The sequence below is a fragment of the Perissodus microlepis genome, chromosome 14 (genome assembly GCF_051167445.1).
Source record: "Perissodus microlepis isolate ML-2025 ecotype Zambia chromosome 14, ASM5116744v1, whole genome shotgun sequence".
Classification (NCBI taxonomy): Eukaryota; Metazoa; Chordata; class Actinopteri; order Cichliformes; family Cichlidae; genus Perissodus; species Perissodus microlepis.
This window is the reverse complement of record NC_140474.1, coordinates 18,940,651-18,961,708: the sequence shown is the minus strand read 5'-3', so window position 1 is coordinate 18,961,708 and position 21,058 is coordinate 18,940,651. Positions and strand designations below refer to the sequence as shown.

Below are 21,058 nucleotides of genomic sequence, written 5' to 3'. Positions count from 1 at the left end.
AAATGAATCATTTAATTGTAATTATTACCAATAACATCATGTAACATATGGAGTACAGTTACTTTAGGCATTTTACACCTACTTAAGTATATTCCCTTAACTGCTAGGGCGTCGCCATAGACAGCGATACCTTTTTTCCTTTTAAATTGCAGTGTGATTTATTTTAATCCATTTTATTTATCTTTAAGTATTCTTATTTCCTTTGGTTGTCCCAGTGCCACTCCGTTTAAAAATTACTAGAACGTCCCTGATCCCAATTAATTACTTACCTTGAAACTACATTTTAGTGTTTACAGGAGACAAACTTCTCATATCTACTCATTTGGATGCACTTCTGGAGCAAAAATCTCAAGAAAAGCTTCAAAATGATGATGATTATTAGCATTATTTCCATGTTTTTAGGATTATAACGGCCTATAAGCAAAGTTATTATTAAAACCTATCAGAATATAGACAGAACTGAAACAGTTCTATTAGTGTGGAGATTTCTGAAAATCATACATCACTTTGAACCCTTAAATTACTGAACTCCTGATTTTTAAAGGAAACCATTGTTCCCACTTCTCCATCTGATTACGTACATCACTAGAAGAGTTTGTGGAATAAATATTTTCTGCAATTATGTGATTAAATGTGCAAAAAAAGAGCAATGTTTTCATAAATATCCAACAGAAAATTGTGTAGTTTGGACAGTCTCTTTTTACTGTAGTCAGAAACGAGACTGGCCAGTGAATGCGCACTGAATACTGAACAGGAATTCGTATTTTACAGCCTGTAACATGTGCCAACATCACTGTGTCGCTTCAGTTTCAATAAAAGACCAGTTTGAAAAGATGATGATGGTCTCAGCAGCACGGCTGTGGTTAAATTTTCCTCTTCGATGCTCTAATGCGCACAACGTCTGATTTTTAAAGGCTTCTTTAAATGATAAAAAACAGATGGGCGACTTTTTCCTCTTTAAGATCTTTATACTAGAAATGTATTAGGGCAATTTTTGGATGTAGTTTTTGTAAAGAATATTGGATGTAGCTGTTAAATCTACATTCTGTTGAACTCAATAAACCATGAGCTTAAAATGTAAAAGCCAACAACAACTTGAGACCTACAGCTAAGTGTTAAAATAATAATCTGTTGTCTGTTCTATTTATTCATAGTTAATTATCATATGAAGAAAAAAGATTTTAAAAGCACCTCCTCCCAAAACTTGGCGTTTTCCCCTGAAGTTTGGAGCACCGTTTCACGTCAAGGCGCCTGATTTTAAACGGGCCAATCAGCGCACTGCATCAGGCTCCACCGCAGATAACGTCTGTACAGCTCCACACAAGTTTTGCTTTGGACTTCATTTTCGTGGACTTGTTTCTCATTTTTTTAATTTAACGTCTGCCACAGCTCGTCTTCAGTTACTACGGTAAGAAAATAATCCAACTTGGTTTATTTATCGACAACATTGTGTTGCAGGCAGTGAAGGCGCAAATGATAAATTTACGTTAGCTTTAGCTCATTTCTAGCATTAGCGTTAGCTACATTAGGCTGAAAAGAGCCTTGCAAAACCAGCAGTGCGCGTTTTGAGACGTGTTTTGGAGACGGGTGTATTAATGGAAACCGTCTAATTAGTATAGCTATATTCGAAGGCTTTGTCTAAATGCGGCTTGGATTTTCCCGCCTTGTTTGACATCCGGCTGAAGCTTTAAGTTAGCTAGCCTCGCAGCTGTGTCATATTGACTATGTATTTTTGCAGCATATGTGGAGAATCGGTTCAGTCCATGAAAGCTTATGCTTTGCATTGCAGACTGCATCGTAATGAACCCCGGTGTATTTTTAAATGTGTTGAAGTAAGTTGTAAGCAGGTGTTTGCTGGATATGCTGCTTTAAAGTCTCACTTCTACCGCCACCACACTGGTACCGCAACTGTTTCTCAGAATGCTACCTTAATGGGTTTGAATTGCACTGTCTCACTTTGTGAAAGCCAATGTGAGGGAACTAAAGCTTTGATTGCTCACTTAAAGAAACACATAGAAGAGGGACGGCATGTAACTTGTCCAATGAGAGGATGCCAAAATGTGTTCTTTGTAAAATCTACATTTACCTCCCATATGTCTAGAAAACACAAACGTTTGGAAAATGTGATTTGTGGTTTAAACAAAGATACTCAGTTAGAGTCCATCTACAAGTGCCACCATATAGGAAGGTGCTAGCGTATCAGATACAGAAGACCCTGGTATGGATGGGTTTAATTTCAATATGTGTGTCTTTACTGAAAGCAATACAAAGATTCCAGTTGCTGTTCAGTATAATGGCCTTACATACAGGAAGGGTCAGTTTATTGTCACTAAGTTTGATCAGTCAATGGAGTTTGGTGAACTTCTCATTCTTATTAAAGATGAGTCTGCTCTTCATTTTCTCATGAGTTTATGATGCAGAATTTCTTTCTTGCTACCACATGTACTCTGTAAAAAATGACACTGGGAGATTAGAGTGCAGACTCATCAGTGAACTGATTGATTTGTGGCCGTTATCATCTTACGTGAAAAACGGACACCAGATTGTTCCTCTGAAGCACAGCGTCTTGTCAGACTGAATGCCTTGATGTCATTGGGCCAGAGCCAAACTGTTTGTATGTGTGTCTTAACAGATATGGCTGAATCGCAGGTGCTTATCTTAAAGAACATAGGGGATGCAATTGATTGCAGGGGTGCTTCCGGACCTTCCTGATCAACTTCTCAAGTCAGTAGAAGATACTTCGAAACACTTGGTGCAGAAACCACAGATGATTTAAAGTACATTACAGAAAATGACCTGCTGCCAGTGCTCAAGCCCATACAAGCCAGAAGACTAGTGGCTGCCTGGACCCAAAATGGTAAGTGTAAAACATTGTCACCACACCAAACGCACAGAGGGCTGTTGAAGTTGGAAATAGTTAGAATATGAGTGTTCCTGAGTCTGATGATGTGACCATCATTATTTAACCATGCTTTCTGTGTAAATAAAACTTGGATGCTTTGTGGGGCAGTTTAATACATTTTGAGTTTCGAAATGCAATCTATCAGACAAATTGCATTATTAAATTTTGACCATGCTGTGTAACCTTAATATCTCAAAATGTATCTATGCAGTGCAGAATTTAACATAACAGAAAACATGATTTAATGCTTTCATATCTCTTTTTTATGTACTTTTAAAGTCTCTGGCACTTCGACACCAATCGCTGTATATTCCTCTCCAGTGGATGTCCTTCTTTCTCCACCCTCAATTTCTTCTTCACCAACATCATCCACCACTTCTTCATCACCTTCAGGAATCTGTACACCATTACTACCAAACTGGGTAGAGAGATTTGAGATACCATGGCAGAGGCTCCCTGAGGAGTTGGTACAGAACTTGGAAAGGCAGAAAAGACCAAGCGCAAGACAAAGACAAGAAATGGTAAGGATTGTGGTCTCTGAAATGATGAAGATTTGTAAGAATCCAACCAAACACAATACTACAGAGATAGCAAAAAGGATGGTGGCCAAGTCTCTTCAAGATGTGATTGATGGTGATGTTATTGGACCTGGATATCATTCCCTGGTAAAGCAACTTCAGGCAAGAGTTGAAAATGTCAAGCGACCTGACACACCAAAGTTAAAAAAAACAACCACAAAGCAATATCAGATGACTACAACGACACAGACGAAATACCAGCTGAACAAAAAAGCAAGGGTTCAAGACGCATATGGCTGTATCAAGTGCACCTATTACACGCAGCGTAAAGACATCAACAACGGGGAAAGCATCCAGAAACTATGCCAGGAATGGCCCTTTCTCTTCAATGAAGTTGGTATGACCGCACATTTCGAAGAACTGACTGGTGTGAATCTGATGGAGACCTTCCTTGCCAATGTAGACAAAAAGGGTGCACGTCTGTTAAAGTTCCTCAAATATGTTGATGCACAAAAGCACAAGCAAGTCCTGAATGCTGTTCTCAAACTACAGACTGAAAGAGGTCAGTGGTTGCTTGCAAGAAGTCATTGAGATGATGCTTCTTTTACTGGCTCATTTTGATGAAAAGGAAGAGCTTCTATTCCACTGTGTTGAGATGACAAGCCTTGCAGAAGATGTTCAGATGGAGAAAGTGCCACCAACACCCTTCATCATTGTTTGCGGTAAGCCGAAAGAGCAAAATTCAACAGTTTGTTTTTGTTATGTTTTTTTCCTTCTTCCTGTTGTAACTGCCACGTTCTTGTACTCTTGGCTTGTTTAGTTTCATGTTCTGTTGCTTACACACTAATACACTGGCTAACACAACCATTTAAGTTCAGCTAGTAACAGAACTCACCCTATGATGCATGTAACAAGTATCTCTGTATTTGTATACATGACTGACATTAAAGCTCTTGTTATTAAAGTTTTTAAGTTGTTGTTTTAATTCTCAGGTTCCTCCTGCTTCGCTGCTGAGACATTCATGTTGAGCATTGACAAGAAGATTGTCAACGACCGCATCACAACCTTCACTTCTGGTATCTGCTTAATGTTTGGCAGTTACTACTGCTTTAACATACACTACCCTGTGGAACTACGATTAACACTGGAGTTCCCTCAACTGTAAAATTTCTCAGTGTCCGTCAGTCCCTGATACGAAGACAATCCATCAAATCGCGCACAGTGAGTTTCTGAGGATGAACAAAGAGCTGCAGTCAAACTCCGGCGCTATGGCGCGTTTGCTGCTGCCATGCTGCAGAGGGTGAGCTTTAATGTCAGGTGCCAAAAATAACTATTTGCTTCGGCAGATGTAGAAGGAGCAGAAAGACACCCTGAATGAGTCCTCACAAAAACCCCATCCATGAAATAATACCCCGCGGCTCGTGCTCTCGCCACGACGCTTTTAGAGTCAAAACATTACTTCACGCGCAGGTTGCAGCTCGTGAATTTTGCGCTCAGAGCAAAGTGACGGGACAGGTGCAGGACACCCCTTTGTAGCTGCTGAAGTCTAATTAAAGAAAGCGCAGGGGAAAACAGAAACGCTTCAGTGTAATAATACAGAGCGCATATGATGAGGAGACGTAAAACAATGCAGTCCTGTTCATGTGAACAAGCGCAAAATAAACATGCAGATGTATAATCTTACATTTTACAAGCTGTATGCATACTACACCCAAACAGGAGCATGTAGAAGCTCATTTTTCCCCAAAAAAGAAAAGAAAAACCTTAAACATATTCAGCATGTAGAGAAAAAGGTGTGACTTGTAAATGGATAAATGAGACATAGAGAGAGAGAGAGAGAGAGATACATGTAGCTTTGAGTAAAATAGAAAAACAGGATATAAGAACCAGTCTATTTACAATTTAACGCTTTATTCCAGTTCAAAGTGCTTCAAAAGTGATAAACTGATTTAAAAAAAAACCAAATTGAATGAAATGAAACAAGAACAAATAAATTACATTTAAAACAGCCTGTAACTACCATAAAATGAAATGAATGATTATATTAAAACAATATGCTGCAGTCCTTCAACAAAAGGGAGGAAGACTAGCGCGAAATCAGCTCTTCTAATTTTAGACCTGTAGAAAGAGAGATAAAGGACAGTTAATACTTTAAATCGTTTAAAATGACTTAACATACTTAGGTTAAGGCTCCCCCTTATGGCCACACTGGATATTACAGGAGTTTAGAATAGTGCAAAGTCATTTGGCTTTGATATGTGAGCGACAAAGGGCTCATTCAATTTTATGTGGGATGAAAGGAGCATGCTGAAAATGTGCAACAGCTTGTGCGTCTACCCCCCATACATAGTAAATGTTTAGCTAGCCGCAAATGCAACAGAAACTATAGCATTTCATAACTACACTCACTTTAAATATATCAAATTACTAATAATGATGAAAAGCAACGACTATAAGACAGAAAGACAGCAATCTCCATTTATACAAAGCCTGGACGTGCTTCACTCACCATTAACAGACAGGCATTGTTTGAACGCCTTGTTGAACTCCTCACAGAGCTTGAGGTCGCTCAGATTTATGGCACAGGCCACAAACTGCCTCAACTCTTTTAAGCAGGCCTGCTTCTGCTGCTGCTTCTGCTGCTGGTGCTGCTGGTACGGCTTCTAATACACACAATCGACCAGCGCTGATTGCACTCAAGAGTCTTAATGAAAGCTAGATGATTCCTTCACTGCTTTTAGTTAAAAGTCTCAATTTTCATCATATTGTTTCCATCTGGCTGTTATTATACTGAGCTACCACAGTGCATGTAACTGCATACATGTGTTACATAAAATGTGGTGTTTGTTTTTCACCTTTTCAACAGTGATTACTTGGCTGATCTGGACAAACATACATTGCCCAGATGGCGTGCCGACAGCGGACGAAGCCGGGGCGGAGGGGGGGGGGAGCCGGGATGTAGAGGGTATGTTGGGGAGCCGGGGCCACAGGTGGTGGCGATGGTGGTGGCGATGGTGGAGCCCGGCTGTAACAAAAACGTTTTGTTAAGAACTTTTTAGTCCAAACACAATCAAAAACAGATATGAGCTGACATCTGTTATTCCAGCTATTACTCTGAATCACAGCAAAGGTTTATGAAAGCTTAGATAAAGGTGAAGCTCTGATTCGGAGAATATCTCCACACTAGTAAGACAACAAAGAGCTACTTTCAGCTGATCACTTATTCACAAGCGAGAATAATATTCAGATGCTCTTCTTGATGCAACCACGAAGGGATTTGCATCTCCTCCTGGGATCTGTTCTTCACTTGCTAAGAAAAAGTGTTATCCTGTAGCTGGATAAAGTAAGCCCACCTGTGTTCAAAGTGAACTTTAAACAACATGTCACTGTGGAAAATAATCAGTCTTTCCCTAAGCAGCTTGGCCTTACAGGTGGAGACATTGGTACAAATTATTAAGCACCAAGAGTCAAAAGTGTTCTTGCAATTCTTAGTTTCAGCTATATATTCAGCTTAGTTTCGGATATATTTAGTGAAAGAGAAATGAGGGCACAGAGGGATCATACTTCCCACAAGAAGAGAAACAGAAATACTTCCAACCCTTGTGCGACTTATTTCATTATAACTTGATAGAATAAAGTCTCAGTTTAGCTGCAGGTTAGAAGAAAAACTATAGAAGCTGATGCAACTCCACTGGCTTTGCTAGCATGTGGGGATTTGTACAGAGGAAACCACGATAAAGACAATGACCTTCATCATTTTCATAATACAGTAACTTTCTGAACAATACCCAGATTAACCGGCAATTAAGCTTTAATTGAAATTATCCTTATAAGCTACCTGAAGCACCTCATGACCTGCACTTTCCTAGCTAACATACGGCACTATGACATTACCTAAACGTTAGAATTTGTGCTAACTAAAAATATCTACTCTACCTTTCTTTAAAAAAGGGGAATTAAACCCTAAGTGTTACCTGGTTGGTGCTGGCATCCTGAATATGCTTCCTCTCGGCATATTTGCTTAAATTGCTTGCTTAAATAAAAAACAGTGGGACACTCGGGAGACAAATTCTTAAATGTTATTGGCGGTTGGCAAACTTGGGGATTCTCAAACGGTCGCTGAATGTAAAGCGCTTTACATTCAGCGACCGTTGGTCAATTCTGGTTACTCCCAATTAAAATCGGAACTTCAACTCTGCCCCACATGTTGTGTCCATCACTGCAGACCAGTGGAAAGAAATCAGAAGCTCTTTAGCAAAGTATATATTTGCATCTTTCACCCTGTGGAGATACAGAAATTATTTTATTGCTGCCATATAATCTGCATCATTATAATTGCATTAATAACATTCTTTACAGCATTATTTCATCTAATAATATTTCTCACAGTATTGATACTGCATTACAGTTGTTTATTGAAGATGTCCATTTGAGGATCCTTCCATTATGTTAACTTTTATTACAAGTACGGTTAGAAGTATTTTATACACATTGCATATCTGTGCTTATTTTGAGTTGATGTTCGGTTCATTAAGGGTCTTAAGCTTCACTGGCGTGACTGTCCAGGTGATACATGCTAAGGGAAACTAGAACATAGAAGGATAACTGCAATGCATGCTTACAGTATATATAATACATATAATCTAGGAATAGGCCTGAGCAGAGGCCCAAATGTTTCCAGCTTCTTGTTGCAAACCTGTTGCATTTTATTCTACTTGGTAACAGATGAGCAGAGTCAAGAATTAGCCTCAGAGACCCTGAGGGCTTAAGATTATTACCTTGTATGGAAGGTGTTATCAAAATGAGAAGTTCTATGTCTGCTTATAGCTATTAAAGATGTACAAGATGTACGATTAACTGTGACCAATGTCTGGAACCTATTTTAATCTGTCATTGACGCCATGGGGGGGCGTGTACCCCACTGCTTTATAAGTATCCACAACATGTATTTTGGTCAGAAGACATATGTTGATGTTTTCTCCGGACTGTTAATAAACTCAACGTTTGATTGCACTTTTCTGGGGCCTCTGTGGTTTGTGACACTGCTCTACACTGATCGATTTTGCGACAACCCCTATTCCCAAAACTTGTATGGTGTCCAATAACTGGAGATAATTTATCTGTAGCTCTTTGTTGTGTTACTAGCAGTGTTGGGACTAACGCGTTATTAAGTAACGCTACAGTAACTACGTTATTATTGTGGTAACGAGCACGGTAACTAGTAGTTATTCCAAAATCAGGAACGCGTTAGTCGTTACTGGGATTTAGATTTCCTCGTTACTTCGTGTGGTGGCTATCGCGGAGCTTCCACAGATTCAGTAACATTAGCAAGTGGTGGAGGCCAGCAGGTGGAGGAGGGAAAGGGGACGCAGAAGGAAAAGAGACCCGAGGCGGCCGCCGGTCCAAGTGTGAACTGAACTTCAGGTAAGAAGTTATGACCTGCAGTCTATCTGGGTCAGATATAACAATCAGCTCTTTAAACCAGGCCTGGAAGATTGAAATTTAGAGCGCTATGAAATATTCTTACTGGAAACAGTTGCAAAGTGTGTTTCTCCATGATTATAATGGGCTTTGGCGAAATTCAATTATATGGGACACCGATCACATGAGATAGTCCTGAGTCTAAAAGGATTGCAGCGAGTCAATCCAGTCCAAAAAAACAAGGAATTGTTTTCCTTTTAAAATGATGACATCATCTTGCTGGTGATGGATGCTCGAATAGGTTGCGCGTGAGACTCCATTATCAGCAACATTTGGTATGAATGTGTGTGAATGAATGCATGTGACTGGACTGAGACAAAAACTGCACCAACTTTAGGATTAGTAAATGTCCAAAAACAATTCACCCAGCCTGTAAGAAAAGGGTGGATGTTTTGTCTTGCTTTGTTTTTGCAAAAGAACATAAAGAAAGAAAACATATTGTATTTACTTCTGATAAATTCAAATTAAAATGTACCATTACACTCAGAGGATCAATATGAAATCAAACATATGCAAATTTTGTATGAAGCACATGACTGATAACTGTTCTGTCCTGAGCTTTTGTTTCCTATAGCACCCGCTTGACCACACCAACAGTTTTTCGCCACCAAAGGAGGGTAATTGCGAATATTCGAGGGAGGATTATCACCACAAGTGGGAAAGGTAAGCCCCGATGGGGGTGATAACATCATAAACTTTACTTATGGTCAAATTCTTCAAATTTGACACCAAACATAAAATTTCTCCAAAACTTAGAGACAGGGTGTAGTTCTGGTTAAACATAATTTGGCAAACCACATAAGGATGGAGGTTTGAATCTATAATATTTTGAAACAACACTCAGTAAAATCTTGACCATGTTGAGTATGTTTATTCTAGTGTGCAGAGATTTGGTAATCTGACCAGGGAATGTAATACACAGGACTGTTAGAACAGTCCCCGGTAAAGTCACCTTTGACGGTCCAGACTGGGATGGCGTTGGACATCCGCACGGTGGAAAAGGGTTGATGTGACCAAGATGTGGTTTGGCTTGTTGTGTGTATATTTCAAAATGATACAGCTTTGGATAGACCAGTTACCAGGCCATGGAAGGATGACAGACATTATTAAATGAGGAAAAGGAATTTTCTGGGATTGAAGATCCTCTGGGTGAGTGGTTGACTAAAGCATGCATAAAATAAAAGCTATCATTTTGTTATTGATTGTTAATTGATTGATAATTAGCCACATTCACAGCTGCATTGACTTGTTGTGGACGCAGTCTACTTCATGTTTAAGCACTCTAATTAACAGATTGAAAACAGTGACATTAAGGGAAGAATATACAGTGCCACACTATCAGATGCCAGTGACGGTTGGACTCAGTGATGAATCAGGTGAGCTGGATTCATGGCTGAATCAAAACATAAATTCCCCTGCTGTGGTCAGTTAGGGGAAAACAGGGGGTAAAAAGGGAGTTACAAATGTGTAGTTCATATTAACACGCAGGTTTTGTTTCTAGGCAATTCTGCGGATGCAGGCTCTGGGCGGAGCCAGGAGTTTAACAGATCTAATATGATAATTAAATTGTTTCATTCACTAACACAGGATGACAAGACTGGAGCAATGATACTGGAGAGGAGAATTTCTGATGTTTTCTGAGATATGTCACTAACCTTTTCTTTTGATTTTCTAGCTCCGATGAATTGACACATGGGAGTGTGTCAAAAAGGGGGAAGTTGAGTTTTAACATCAAACAATGGTTTTATGAACGTGTTATGACTTTATTTGAGTGTTTAATAATTTAGGGATGGTAAAACTTAAGCTTATAATGACCCAAAAGTTCCCAGACTTTTTCTAGAGAACCAGTGAGAAGCATATATCATTATTTTCATGTTTAAGCGTTAATGATTGAAATAAACTGAATAGCATGTAGAAGATAAAATGCCTGTGTTCACGAGAAGCTGAGTACCACACTGGGGAGGAAACCGTGGGACGGCAGGCTGAATGAAACACATGGTTTTTGTGAAAAGGGGGGCAAATGTTAGAATTAAAAATGGTTAATTTGTTTTTGATTTCTTTTACCAAACATACACATATTGCAAAGGTGCTCATAATGAGTTGGCACTCAGTCTTTTGAAGGTCATAAGCTTCGTTCGGCGTGATGTCAGGACTGATATATTGTAGGTATTGGCTTTGAGTGCAGAGGATGCAAACACGCTTACACACATAGATTATGATTAGAATAAGTCCCTGGGTCAGAGAGTCCTGAACATGATATTCTAAACCAGGGAGGTTATAACAGTTAACAGCAAATAAAGTTTGCACACACACACACACAAACAAAAAAACCCGACCCCTCGAAAGACTGATCTTTCTCTTTTCCCCCGATAGTTGCACTCTCGCAGCACACACAGACATTGGTGGAGATGGTGTGTTGAGCAGAGCCTGGTCACAGATTTCTGCACTGACAGCCAACTTGAAGTTGAAGTCGCTGAAGGTATTACCGAGGTAAGCTCTTTTAAAAAATTGTTTTTGTTAGATGATTAATGACTTTTGTGAAACATGATTATGTTAATGTACCTAAAGAAACTGACTACACCCTAATGGGAAGTCAGTCTTGTGTTAATGCAAATTACAGCTTTAACTGTAACTAATAATCAGTACTAGTTCTGTGACAGGCTGGCGGCCTGTCCATTGTGTACCCTGCTTCTGCCCTCCAGCAGGTGGACCAGGCTATGATCTGAATTTATTTGTGGAGAAAAATGGATGGAAGGGCTATACACATGTCTGTTATCAAAAAAACACATTTCTGTACCTCAAATAGTCACATCTTAGTCACATTATTATTAACATAACTATTAATAGTTAAGTTGCTCCTGGTTCACCACACAGCCCACTGAAGTGTAAAGCTATTTTACCAACGCACTTCTCTATAAGCTAATATATTGTTAGTTAGTTTTATTTTGGAGCGACTATTAGCTTCTCCGCTGAAACCCTTGTAAGTCAGTATGTGGAGCACTCCAGAAATAACAAGGTTTTCCTTTTCCCCCCAATATCTTGTGTTCATTTGTCCATTGATATTACTGAGTTTTTAATCATTTGAATGTTTCATTGTAAGGTGTCCGAGCTCCATTTTGATCCAAATGAGAAACTTGTTATGTTTGGAGTGACCTATGTTATGGCTTTTGATGGTTTTAGCAAGACCATTGTCAGCCATTCCACTATGCCAGTTAAAGACAACATCATTATTTGTGAGGGAGTGTACAGGTAAAATAACCTGACTAGTGCTATTTGCTGTTTGTCTGTGTTTTATCTTCTGTCTGTGGGATCAGGTAAGAATTGATTGTGGGAAGGAGTTTTACTTGGCACCGTTCATCCAGGAAAGGCTGGCAGAATACAGCTACAATTGGCAGAGGCAGCCCTCCATTCAGACACCTTCTACAAGGGTAACAATGTGGTGTTAAAATGTGTGTGTGCTTTTTTTAATAAGCCCTCTTTCAATTGGAGTGTATTTCAAATTAGAACAAGCACAATAACGCTGTTTTAAAATGTGCACAGAACCATGTGATAGGGAGAATGTGGTCAGACAGTTTTGGTAAAGGTGTTTGACAGATAGGAAGTTAACATGGCAGACAGCAAATCCAAGAACTGTGTCAAACTTGAAATGCCAGATAGCTAGGATAGATATCACAAATGTGATGGAGGTATGGGCACACAGAATCCCAGGTGTGATTCATTTCATTTTACTGGCTCTGTTATAAACATGGGTTGGTAACTAAGCAATTTAAATTTAGTTTGCCAGTCTATTGTAGATTTCAGTATGAACATTTACATTTGTAACTAATTGCATATCTGCATGCCCAGTACTTGCAGCAAATTGGGCAGCTTTATGTTCTAAAACACCTAACTAATTGGTTTGGCTTGAATTATTTGGAAATGTTGGATATGCAAATATTTGGATATCTGTTGTGTAGACATTTCCTTTTATTTTTGAGCTTTTACAACAAGGGCTAATCAATTGATACACAATTAGTAAAAAAGTAAATATATTTGCAAATTTGTTGCAGTTATGTCCACGTCATTATATCAAGTAAAGTTGTTTCAATTTAGAAACGTTAAAATATTTTGTACTTGGTGTCTTCTGATCTGATTATTTATTTATTTTTTTTGCAATAAACAGAGAAAACTTGCAATTCTCTAGTTCTTGTCTAGAAGTCAGTCCTTTAACAAGTTCTTTGTAACAAATTCAGATTTTGTGTAAACAGCCAAGTTAATCAGCTATGGGGCAAATGTGCAACTTTTTATTTGAATAATTATATAATTAAGTGTTAAATTGCAGTTAGCAGCTACTGTAAACCAAACCTTGTAATAAAGATCAAAAGGGAATAAAACCTTAGGACAACCAAGTATACAAGATGACGTGATTAGAAGGAAAACCACCCATCAAATAGAACGGGCAAATGCGTTCTTAAAAAGTTGCAGAGGTCGTTGGTTAGCATTTCAATGTAAGACTATCCAGCTGATTTCACTAAAAGTTCCTCTTCCTTTGTAGAATAACCCAGTCAATGAAATCAACTGCTGTGGAGCTGATATGAAATGCAGCCTCTGCAGCTTTCTAGTAACATTTTTTAAGAGTGTCAGAGCAGCATGGAGCTCCTTAACCTGGTGAACCTTAGAATCAAAATCTTCTGCTCTGCATGTCAGACAGTGATCTGCAGTTAACAGCCATTCTTCCACACATGCTCGTGCAGGAATCCTGTGCAATTGTGTCTGCGTGGGGTGGGGTGAGATTATGAAGCAGACCAGCTCTAACACTCCACAACTTCCTCTTAGTAGTGACAGAGCAACACAAGCAGGGGCTAAACAATCGGTGAGTTAATACTAAAGTCGCATTTTAAATTTTCATGAAAAAAAAGAAAATGTTTTAGATAAAAAAAAAAAAAAAAAAAAAAAAAATCTGTTTTAAGACACTAACCTATATCCTGTATTTTGCACTTGTAAGGAATCATGGATTACGGTGATTATAATAACACATATCCTGACGGTTATTACACATTTCCTGACATTACTGAGTCTGTGACTCCTGAGATTAAGCCGATCCAGATAGCGGCTCTGGTCATGTACAGCCTTGTGGCCCTCCTGGGTGTGCCTGGAAATGCTCTGGTGGTGGCACTTCGGTCCGCTGGCCTGCATGCTCATCAGAGGCCTGTTTTACTACTGTACTGCAGCGTCCTGCAGCTGGTTGTGATCAGCGTGGATCGTTTGTTGCTGGTCATCAGACCCATCTGGTGTCAGAACCACAGGCGACCCAAACAGGGTGCTTATGGATGTGTTGCTGTGTGGGTCCTGGTCCTGATAGGCAGTATCCCACAGTTTGTGTACGCCAAGCAGATTGAGGCAGGTGACGAGAAGAGAGAGTGTAGGATGGAGTACACTGTAGACGGTGCCTGGCCTGTCTCTGTTTTTCGCTTCCTGATTGGATTCATTATTCCTTTCCTGGTTATTCTAGTTTGTCACTTGGTGGTTTTCAGCAAGACACAGAGGAGAATGACACGTAGTCGGACTGGATCCAAGAAAACACTGAGGGTCATCATCTCTGTGGTGCTGAGCTTCTTCTTGTGTTGGCTACCTCTGCACATTGTGGATTTCCTCATACTGACCACCCCTCGGGTTTCCTCTGCAAGCCCCAAACTTCACCTGGCACACGTTGTAGCGCTCTGCCTGGCTTACTTCAACAGCTGCCTCAACCCTCTGCTCTATGTCTGTCTGGGTCAAAGCTTCAAAGACAGCATGAACCGCTCCCTGCGTAACATCCTCCACTTTATCGGCGAGGATCCGACTACCAAGAAGAGTGTCACTAATGTGGACACCAAGAGCACCAGTAAAGGAAACCAGATGACAAAAATATGACTGTGCACTGACTGTAATACTTTTACAATAGAATAATCATTTCGCAAAAGAATAAGTAATTTCTGCTGACCTTGGCTTGGATATGAGCCCTTATATTTGACAGTAAAATAAATCACTTGGTGTGTAGAAGTAAAAATGGTCTGTGGATGCAAATACTCTGCCTTTACTTTTTGAGTCAATAAGATTTTTTTTTCTAGTTAAGGGGTGGTAAGTAAATATGTTTCCAAGAATGTTTAAGAAGAAAATAACACATTTAAACGCATGTGTGTCATAAAATAAGTTAATTATTGTTTGCATGTGATTTAGTTTCTCTAAATCAGATATCATCCATGAATCTTCATGTCTCCTCCTGCCTGGCAACTCTATCTTCAGCATACACTATCCCTCCTCTGCACATGTCCAAACCTTTTCAGCCTTGCCTCTCTAACTTTGTCTGCAGCTGCTGAACACAAGCTGTCCCTCTGAAACAATCACGTCTAATCTTGTCAATTCTGGTTACTCCCAATTAAAATCGGAACTTCAACTCTGCCCCACATGTTGTGTCCATCACTGCAGAACAGTGGAAAGAAATCAGAAGCTCTTTAGCAAAGTATATATTTGCATCTTTCACCCCTATTCTCAAAACTTGTATGGTGTCCAATAACTGGAGATAATTTATCTGAATTTCAGGTGCAGGACCACACCTCATACACTGGTATATGCCTCCTGCGCCACAAGCTGTTCTTCTCTCCTTTTTTCCCCAATTCAGTCACTTCTCATTAGATCTGCCTGGCCTGGGATCTGCTGCCAGTCCCCTCTGAGGCCGTTCCCAAACCGCAGCTTCAATTTGTGCTTTCTCAATCTGCTGTTATCAAACTTAAATAAGGATGTGGTCCCAGCTTGTTAAAAGCAATTCATAATCTTAAATTGATCAAGATGTTCTTTGCATCAGCTGTTACTTCAGTATTCCTAGAAGTCCTTTCTCATCCAATTTCAGACTTAAACCACTTTCTCATGGGTTTTTTTTTTTTTTTGAAAACTCAAGAGGCCTTTTTGTCCAGGCTCTGAATCAACAGAGAAGTGGTTAAAATAACATTTCCTAAAGTTCACAGGTACTTAATCTAATCCATAACTATCTGCAGATTTCAGATGGTTGAGGGTGGAGTTTCAGATAATAAAACAATTGAAACTGATGTTTATTAAACTGGTGTACAAGATCGGGAAAATTATTTCAATACATCACTGTGGACTACTAGAACTTCTGGTCAAAATGAGCTTTACCTTAGCAACTTTGGGTTTGGCAAGATCCAAATTAAACATTGAAACCAATTTATTCCAAATATATTTAAGATAATTAATATTTGGATGATCTTTTCCTTCTTTAGACAATTTAGACTTTGAAGTGGAAACACTGGCACTAGAGAGATGACTCAATGCTGTAACAAGGAGCTCTCTCAGGGGGAAGTGAGTCTTGGTTAATGTGTAACAATAAAACAACATTCTTAGATATTCAAAGTCACCCTTCACCAACTGGTCCTTTTAGTTTTTTTTAAGATGTAAGTGAGGCTTTTTCATTCCACATAAACATGTTTGCTATCTTATGAAATCACCTAAAAAAGGCAAGGGGACCTCTTATCTCCAAAATGTGAAGTGAGCATAAAATATTCATGCAATAATCCTTAAACAATGCTTTATTTAAATTGAACAAAATACCAACAGATGTGTGTTTCAGAGGTTTATTCTTAAACAAACCTACTGATAAATGTGGAAAGCCAACATTTTTTCCATTTTCTGCTCTTTTACCAAAATATCTGGTCATGTACCAGTACTTCATTGCTTTTATAGAAATGTACACAATCTGGTATGTGCATGACTTATAACTATAAATAATACACAGATTTATAACTACAAAATTATATATAGCACTTCCCAATCGTAGTTTACCTCGCAACAAGGATTTCAATAAAGCAAAATGATCGCTTATTTCTTAAATTGATAAGTAAGGCCAAAAAGACGGACAAGTTAATCTTTTTTCCCTTTCTTCTTCTTATGAGATTGTCCGCCTCCTCGTCCCCCTCTGTTGCCTTTCGAGCTTCTCCCTGTCCATGCTGGCATAGGAGGCTCAATTTCCCCAGGTCGTCCTCCTCTGTCTGGTACACTGCCCATCAACGTCTAGTGACACCAGAAAAAAACAACAAGAAAAAAGAAAATGCTTACTTGGCTGGAGTCAGAGGCATCTTCATTAAGGATCACAGACACGTTCATGATTGTACCTTGTAAACAGAGGTGCTTGTTCCAGCTTTGACCGGGTCAATGAAGGACTGATCCTCTCTGGCAGCGAGCAGCAGAGATGGAGACACTTGGGAAGAGCCGATGAGGGACGCAAGATTAGGTGCCGAAGCCAGCGCAGCACTGCGCTCCTGTAAATAAAGGATGGACTGAATGGAGATGTCTGATATTCATCTTCTGCGTCACCAGCACATGCTCTGACGATGGCCTAAAGCCGACTGACATAAAAGTAGTCTGTTGCAGTTCAGTCAGACCACACAATGTCAGTGTTGTCCTAATAACACAGTGATCTTGCAGACAATAACAGACATATACTGTATATAAAGATTTAACATAGCCTATAGGTCTAAAGAGTGAAGTAAAACTACATTTTTTCTCGTAATGGGAAATCCTCTGTTTGCAAGACTACATTAGACAAATGGGTTCTCACTAAATTTAAGCCTGCCATGGGGTTTACTTGGGTACGAAATCACTCACAGCTCCAAAATCTGACTTCCGATGTAAAAGCTCCACCTGCTGTTCAAAGCTTCTGTTTGTGAGGGGCACCCAAGTAGAAGAAATCTGCCTTATGCTTAATTTATGCCACCAAGGTTGTGTCAGTATTTGCCTCTGGAGACGGGTTTTTAAATCACTATTGCAATCGAACAACATCTCAACTGTGCAGTGCCCCATGTGGACGACACTGTGCATCAGTTAAATGCTGATTGGTTGAAAAGTGGGCTGGAATAAGAAACAGCAGAGTTCACCAGAAGTGGAAAAAATACATTATGAAAAGCTGAGGAAGGGGCTACAGTGCACACTTTTCATTGTTTTTAACATTCTGTTTCACTTCAGCTCTTTGCATGTTAGAACTTCGCTCTTGTCTGCAGCTGGCTGACAGACTGACAATAGCACAGGCAAGAGCCACAAGAGCACAATTTTTATAGTGCCCACATCTGACAGGAGACGCCCTCTGCAGGTAGATGGGCAGTCCAAAGCTTCCTCATGCACTACCACTGCTGAACTAAGATTTTCTCATTAAAAGGGAATAGACTGAAGAGATGAACCAAGGCTCAGAGTAAAATAACCCAGCTAACAGGCAAATGATCCCCTTCGGTAGGAGTTTATAAACAGAGTTATTTAACATTCCTACCTTTTGTTTTTCTCCCCATGCAAATGATTCAAGCGTAACCTGAAAGCGCGTGACCATCATTTGTCGCCGACGCCGATAGTCCTCGGACAGAATTTCATTCATTTTTTTCACTTGAAGCTGAGAAACAGGAAGAGGCAAAGATGTAAATGCCACATTAGAGTCACGTCTAAAGTCTTGTGAGCTGAAAACAGGCCTGGCAGCTTACCCACTGCTCTGAGCTGAGGCTGGTGCTGAGAAGAGGTTTGGTCATGTCTCCACTTGGTAGGCGAGAAAGCCTCTCATTCACCTGCATTAAAGCAAATGTTTGTAAACTCCTCTTTCAGTGCTTCTCAGTCTGTATTCGCAATTTATTCATGGCTCAATCTCTGTTATTTCAAGCTTACCTCGTTCAAAACGTCCTCAAACCGAGAGGAGGCGTCCATGTTGAGAGCACGCAGAAGTAAAATCCATTCTGCTTGCATCTCTGCCTTCCTCCTGTTTTCACCCGAACCGTCATCGCCTTCGTTTTCCTCACAAAAGTCACGGCTCAGATCTTCAACTCGCTGCTCTTTTTCAGAGTCCGCTTCTGTCGCCCGCTCGTCAGGATGTGACTCTTTGTACTTGATAATGCGAGCTGCTTGCAATTCTGATACAAGGAACTCTGCAAGATGTGCAAAAGAGCACTAAATCCACGAGCACTGCAATCATCTGTTCTTACTACAACAGTATCCACCACAGTCCTGTTTCTCACCAGCGACTTTGTTGAGAGTGGACGGGTCCAACACCTCAGAGGTCAGCACAGCGAGGGGAGAGGATATGTTTGATAGTACATTTTTCAGCTCTCCCGCCAGCAGCACATCACCTGACCCTCCTGAGTCTAAAAAAAGGACAATTAAGCCAGTTTATTTAACACATTTCACTGCAAGTTGAGTCAGAAAGATCTGATTTTTTTCATGGCTTATATTTGTAACATTGTTTACCAAAGCATGTTTTGGTTGTAGTTATATAATGCATAGAAATTACAGCTAATGTGAAGTGCATCTCAGTAGTTTCATATTAAATTAACTGCAGGTAAAATTATGAAAATGGTGTCACTATCCAAATGTTTCCAAATCCAATTCTACTCTACATGCTACAAGATGTTTTGCTTTTGTAGAGCATCTGTCAACCTGTAAAAAATATCCTGTTATTTTTATTTATTAAAGGCATCTAAATCGGCTGTTCTGTAACTGGTTTGGTGAATTAATGTGGATGTTTTCAGAAAGGACTTGCATTTTGTTTTACATTACATAAAAAGTAAGGTCGATTCTTAAGCAGTTACTTTGCTGGGTCGGCCCACTTGAGACCACAGTGACCCTTCAGCGTGAAACAGTAAAAAATCCACAATCCTGAGATGGTTTCCTCCTTCCTTGGGAGAATATGTGCTGTATTAAAGGCAATGGTTAAACATAAAAAAGCCTCTCTCAAAGATTTATGAATGAAAATCTCAGGCCTGAGCCTCACCTCGTAGCTCCGGGTAGAGAGTCCTGAGCTCTGCGCACAGCCAGCTAAGCAGCGGACAGGGAAGCTCGTCACATCTGCACCGGGAGAGGCAGCGGCTGCCCGGGTACCTGACCAGGAAGTAAGTGGAGGCGACAGGTGAGATTACCTATTCACCCGTCAGGCGTATCGGCAAGTGTCATTGTACATCAAAAGCCCAGAAAGCAGGCAGAGAATAAGGTTTCTCTTCTCAAATTAAAGTTTCGTAACGACGAAAAACAAACATGTTACTCACCCCAGAGCTTTAATGGCTGAAACTGTCCCCGCGCTCCTCTCCATGAAGACAGGCGTGCACGGCTTATTCTTTACTCTGCGAAGTTCAAGTGTGTTTACAAGGGGTGCTTCCTCCTTTAACATCCAGGACGCTCACCGCCCCCTGCTGGCCGGAGTGCGCACAACAACTTCATAAATAACCAAGTCATTCACTAGAGAGGGAATTAATAAACAAAGGATAAATTACAGAAAGTCCAACGATTTTACAAAATATGAACACAAAAGTACAAGATTGTGGAGCAAGTGTATGAAAAATTATAAAAGTTAACAGTATTATTTGCCCCAATTTTAAAAAAGAAAATAAGTAATCGTGTTTTTTTTAAACAACAACAACATAATTATTAAAAAATATATTAAAAGCAAAGCAGAACAGAAAAACATTACATTTTGTATGAATAAGTTTAGGTTATTTTTCTGTTACAGAATTAGTGAATAAAGTAGTACATTTAGCTTTTCAAAGGTTTCAAACTATTCGTGTAATACTTACTCTCCCTCAACTTTCCACTTTATGCATCTCTTTTTGACAGCATCTTTTTAAAACTTTCTCCCGTGATATAATGAAAAAAGTTTCACTCTGCCCCCACACATCACACCTTTCTCACTTCTTGAGGGGAACAAATTGTCCTATAAGGACGGAATACGTGTTTGTTTGCCCATTAGGGGTCACCAGAGGTCTAGTATAGCCTGCTGTGTTAACCAAAGATAAATCTGCTGGCATTAAGTACCTTGAAAGGTGGGATGCAACTAAACAGATATTAGATACGTGATATGTGATGTTTGTGTAATATATGTATGTATTGTTTTCTGCTACTCAAATTTAACTTTAAATCAGATCTCAGTTGTCATGTTAGAATACAGATGTTTGAAACGTGAACACAGCTCCATTCATTAGGACGTATTAACATCAGCTTCCATCCTCTGCTCTGGGGTGAATATTATGAGCAAATTAACTAGTTTAATTAATTAATGTCTGTTATCTTGTCAAATTATCATTATGTACAGTGGCTGAACATGAACTCAACTAACAATATCACAGTCATGTCTCCTGTTCAGCTGTTTGATACACCATTTACG

General features: G+C 39.7%; 1 protein-coding gene and 2 pseudogenes across 2 annotated transcripts; 2 read left to right on the top strand and 1 right to left on the bottom strand.

Annotated features, from left to right (window-relative positions):
* Positions 1-806: 806 nt before the first annotated feature.
* LOC146373818 (uncharacterized) lies at positions 807-6,351 on the top strand (annotated as a pseudogene). The gene is made up of 4 exons (XR_014802152.1): positions 807-1,408; positions 2,633-2,857; positions 3,182-4,142; positions 4,413-6,351. The product of XR_014802152.1 is annotated as an uncharacterized LOC146373818 (transcript).
* Positions 6,352-13,069: 6,718 nt separating this feature from the next.
* LOC146373817 (C5a anaphylatoxin chemotactic receptor 1-like) lies at positions 13,070-15,432 on the top strand (annotated as a pseudogene).
* A 1,062-nt stretch (positions 15,433-16,494) lies between these two features.
* Positions 16,495-20,074, bottom strand: LOC146373816 (protein FAM98C-like). The gene is made up of 8 exons (XM_084951749.1): positions 19,947-20,074; positions 19,676-19,782; positions 18,924-19,049; positions 18,577-18,833; positions 18,399-18,479; positions 18,194-18,310; positions 17,046-17,192; positions 16,495-16,944 (listed from the first exon to the last, which is right to left on the bottom strand). Exons 1-8 carry the CDS (start codon positions 20,066-20,068, stop codon positions 16,795-16,797), a joined length of 1,107 nt encoding a protein of 368 aa, XP_084807875.1. The 5' UTR covers positions 20,069-20,074; the 3' UTR covers positions 16,495-16,794.
* Positions 20,075-21,058: the final 984 nt, after the last annotated feature.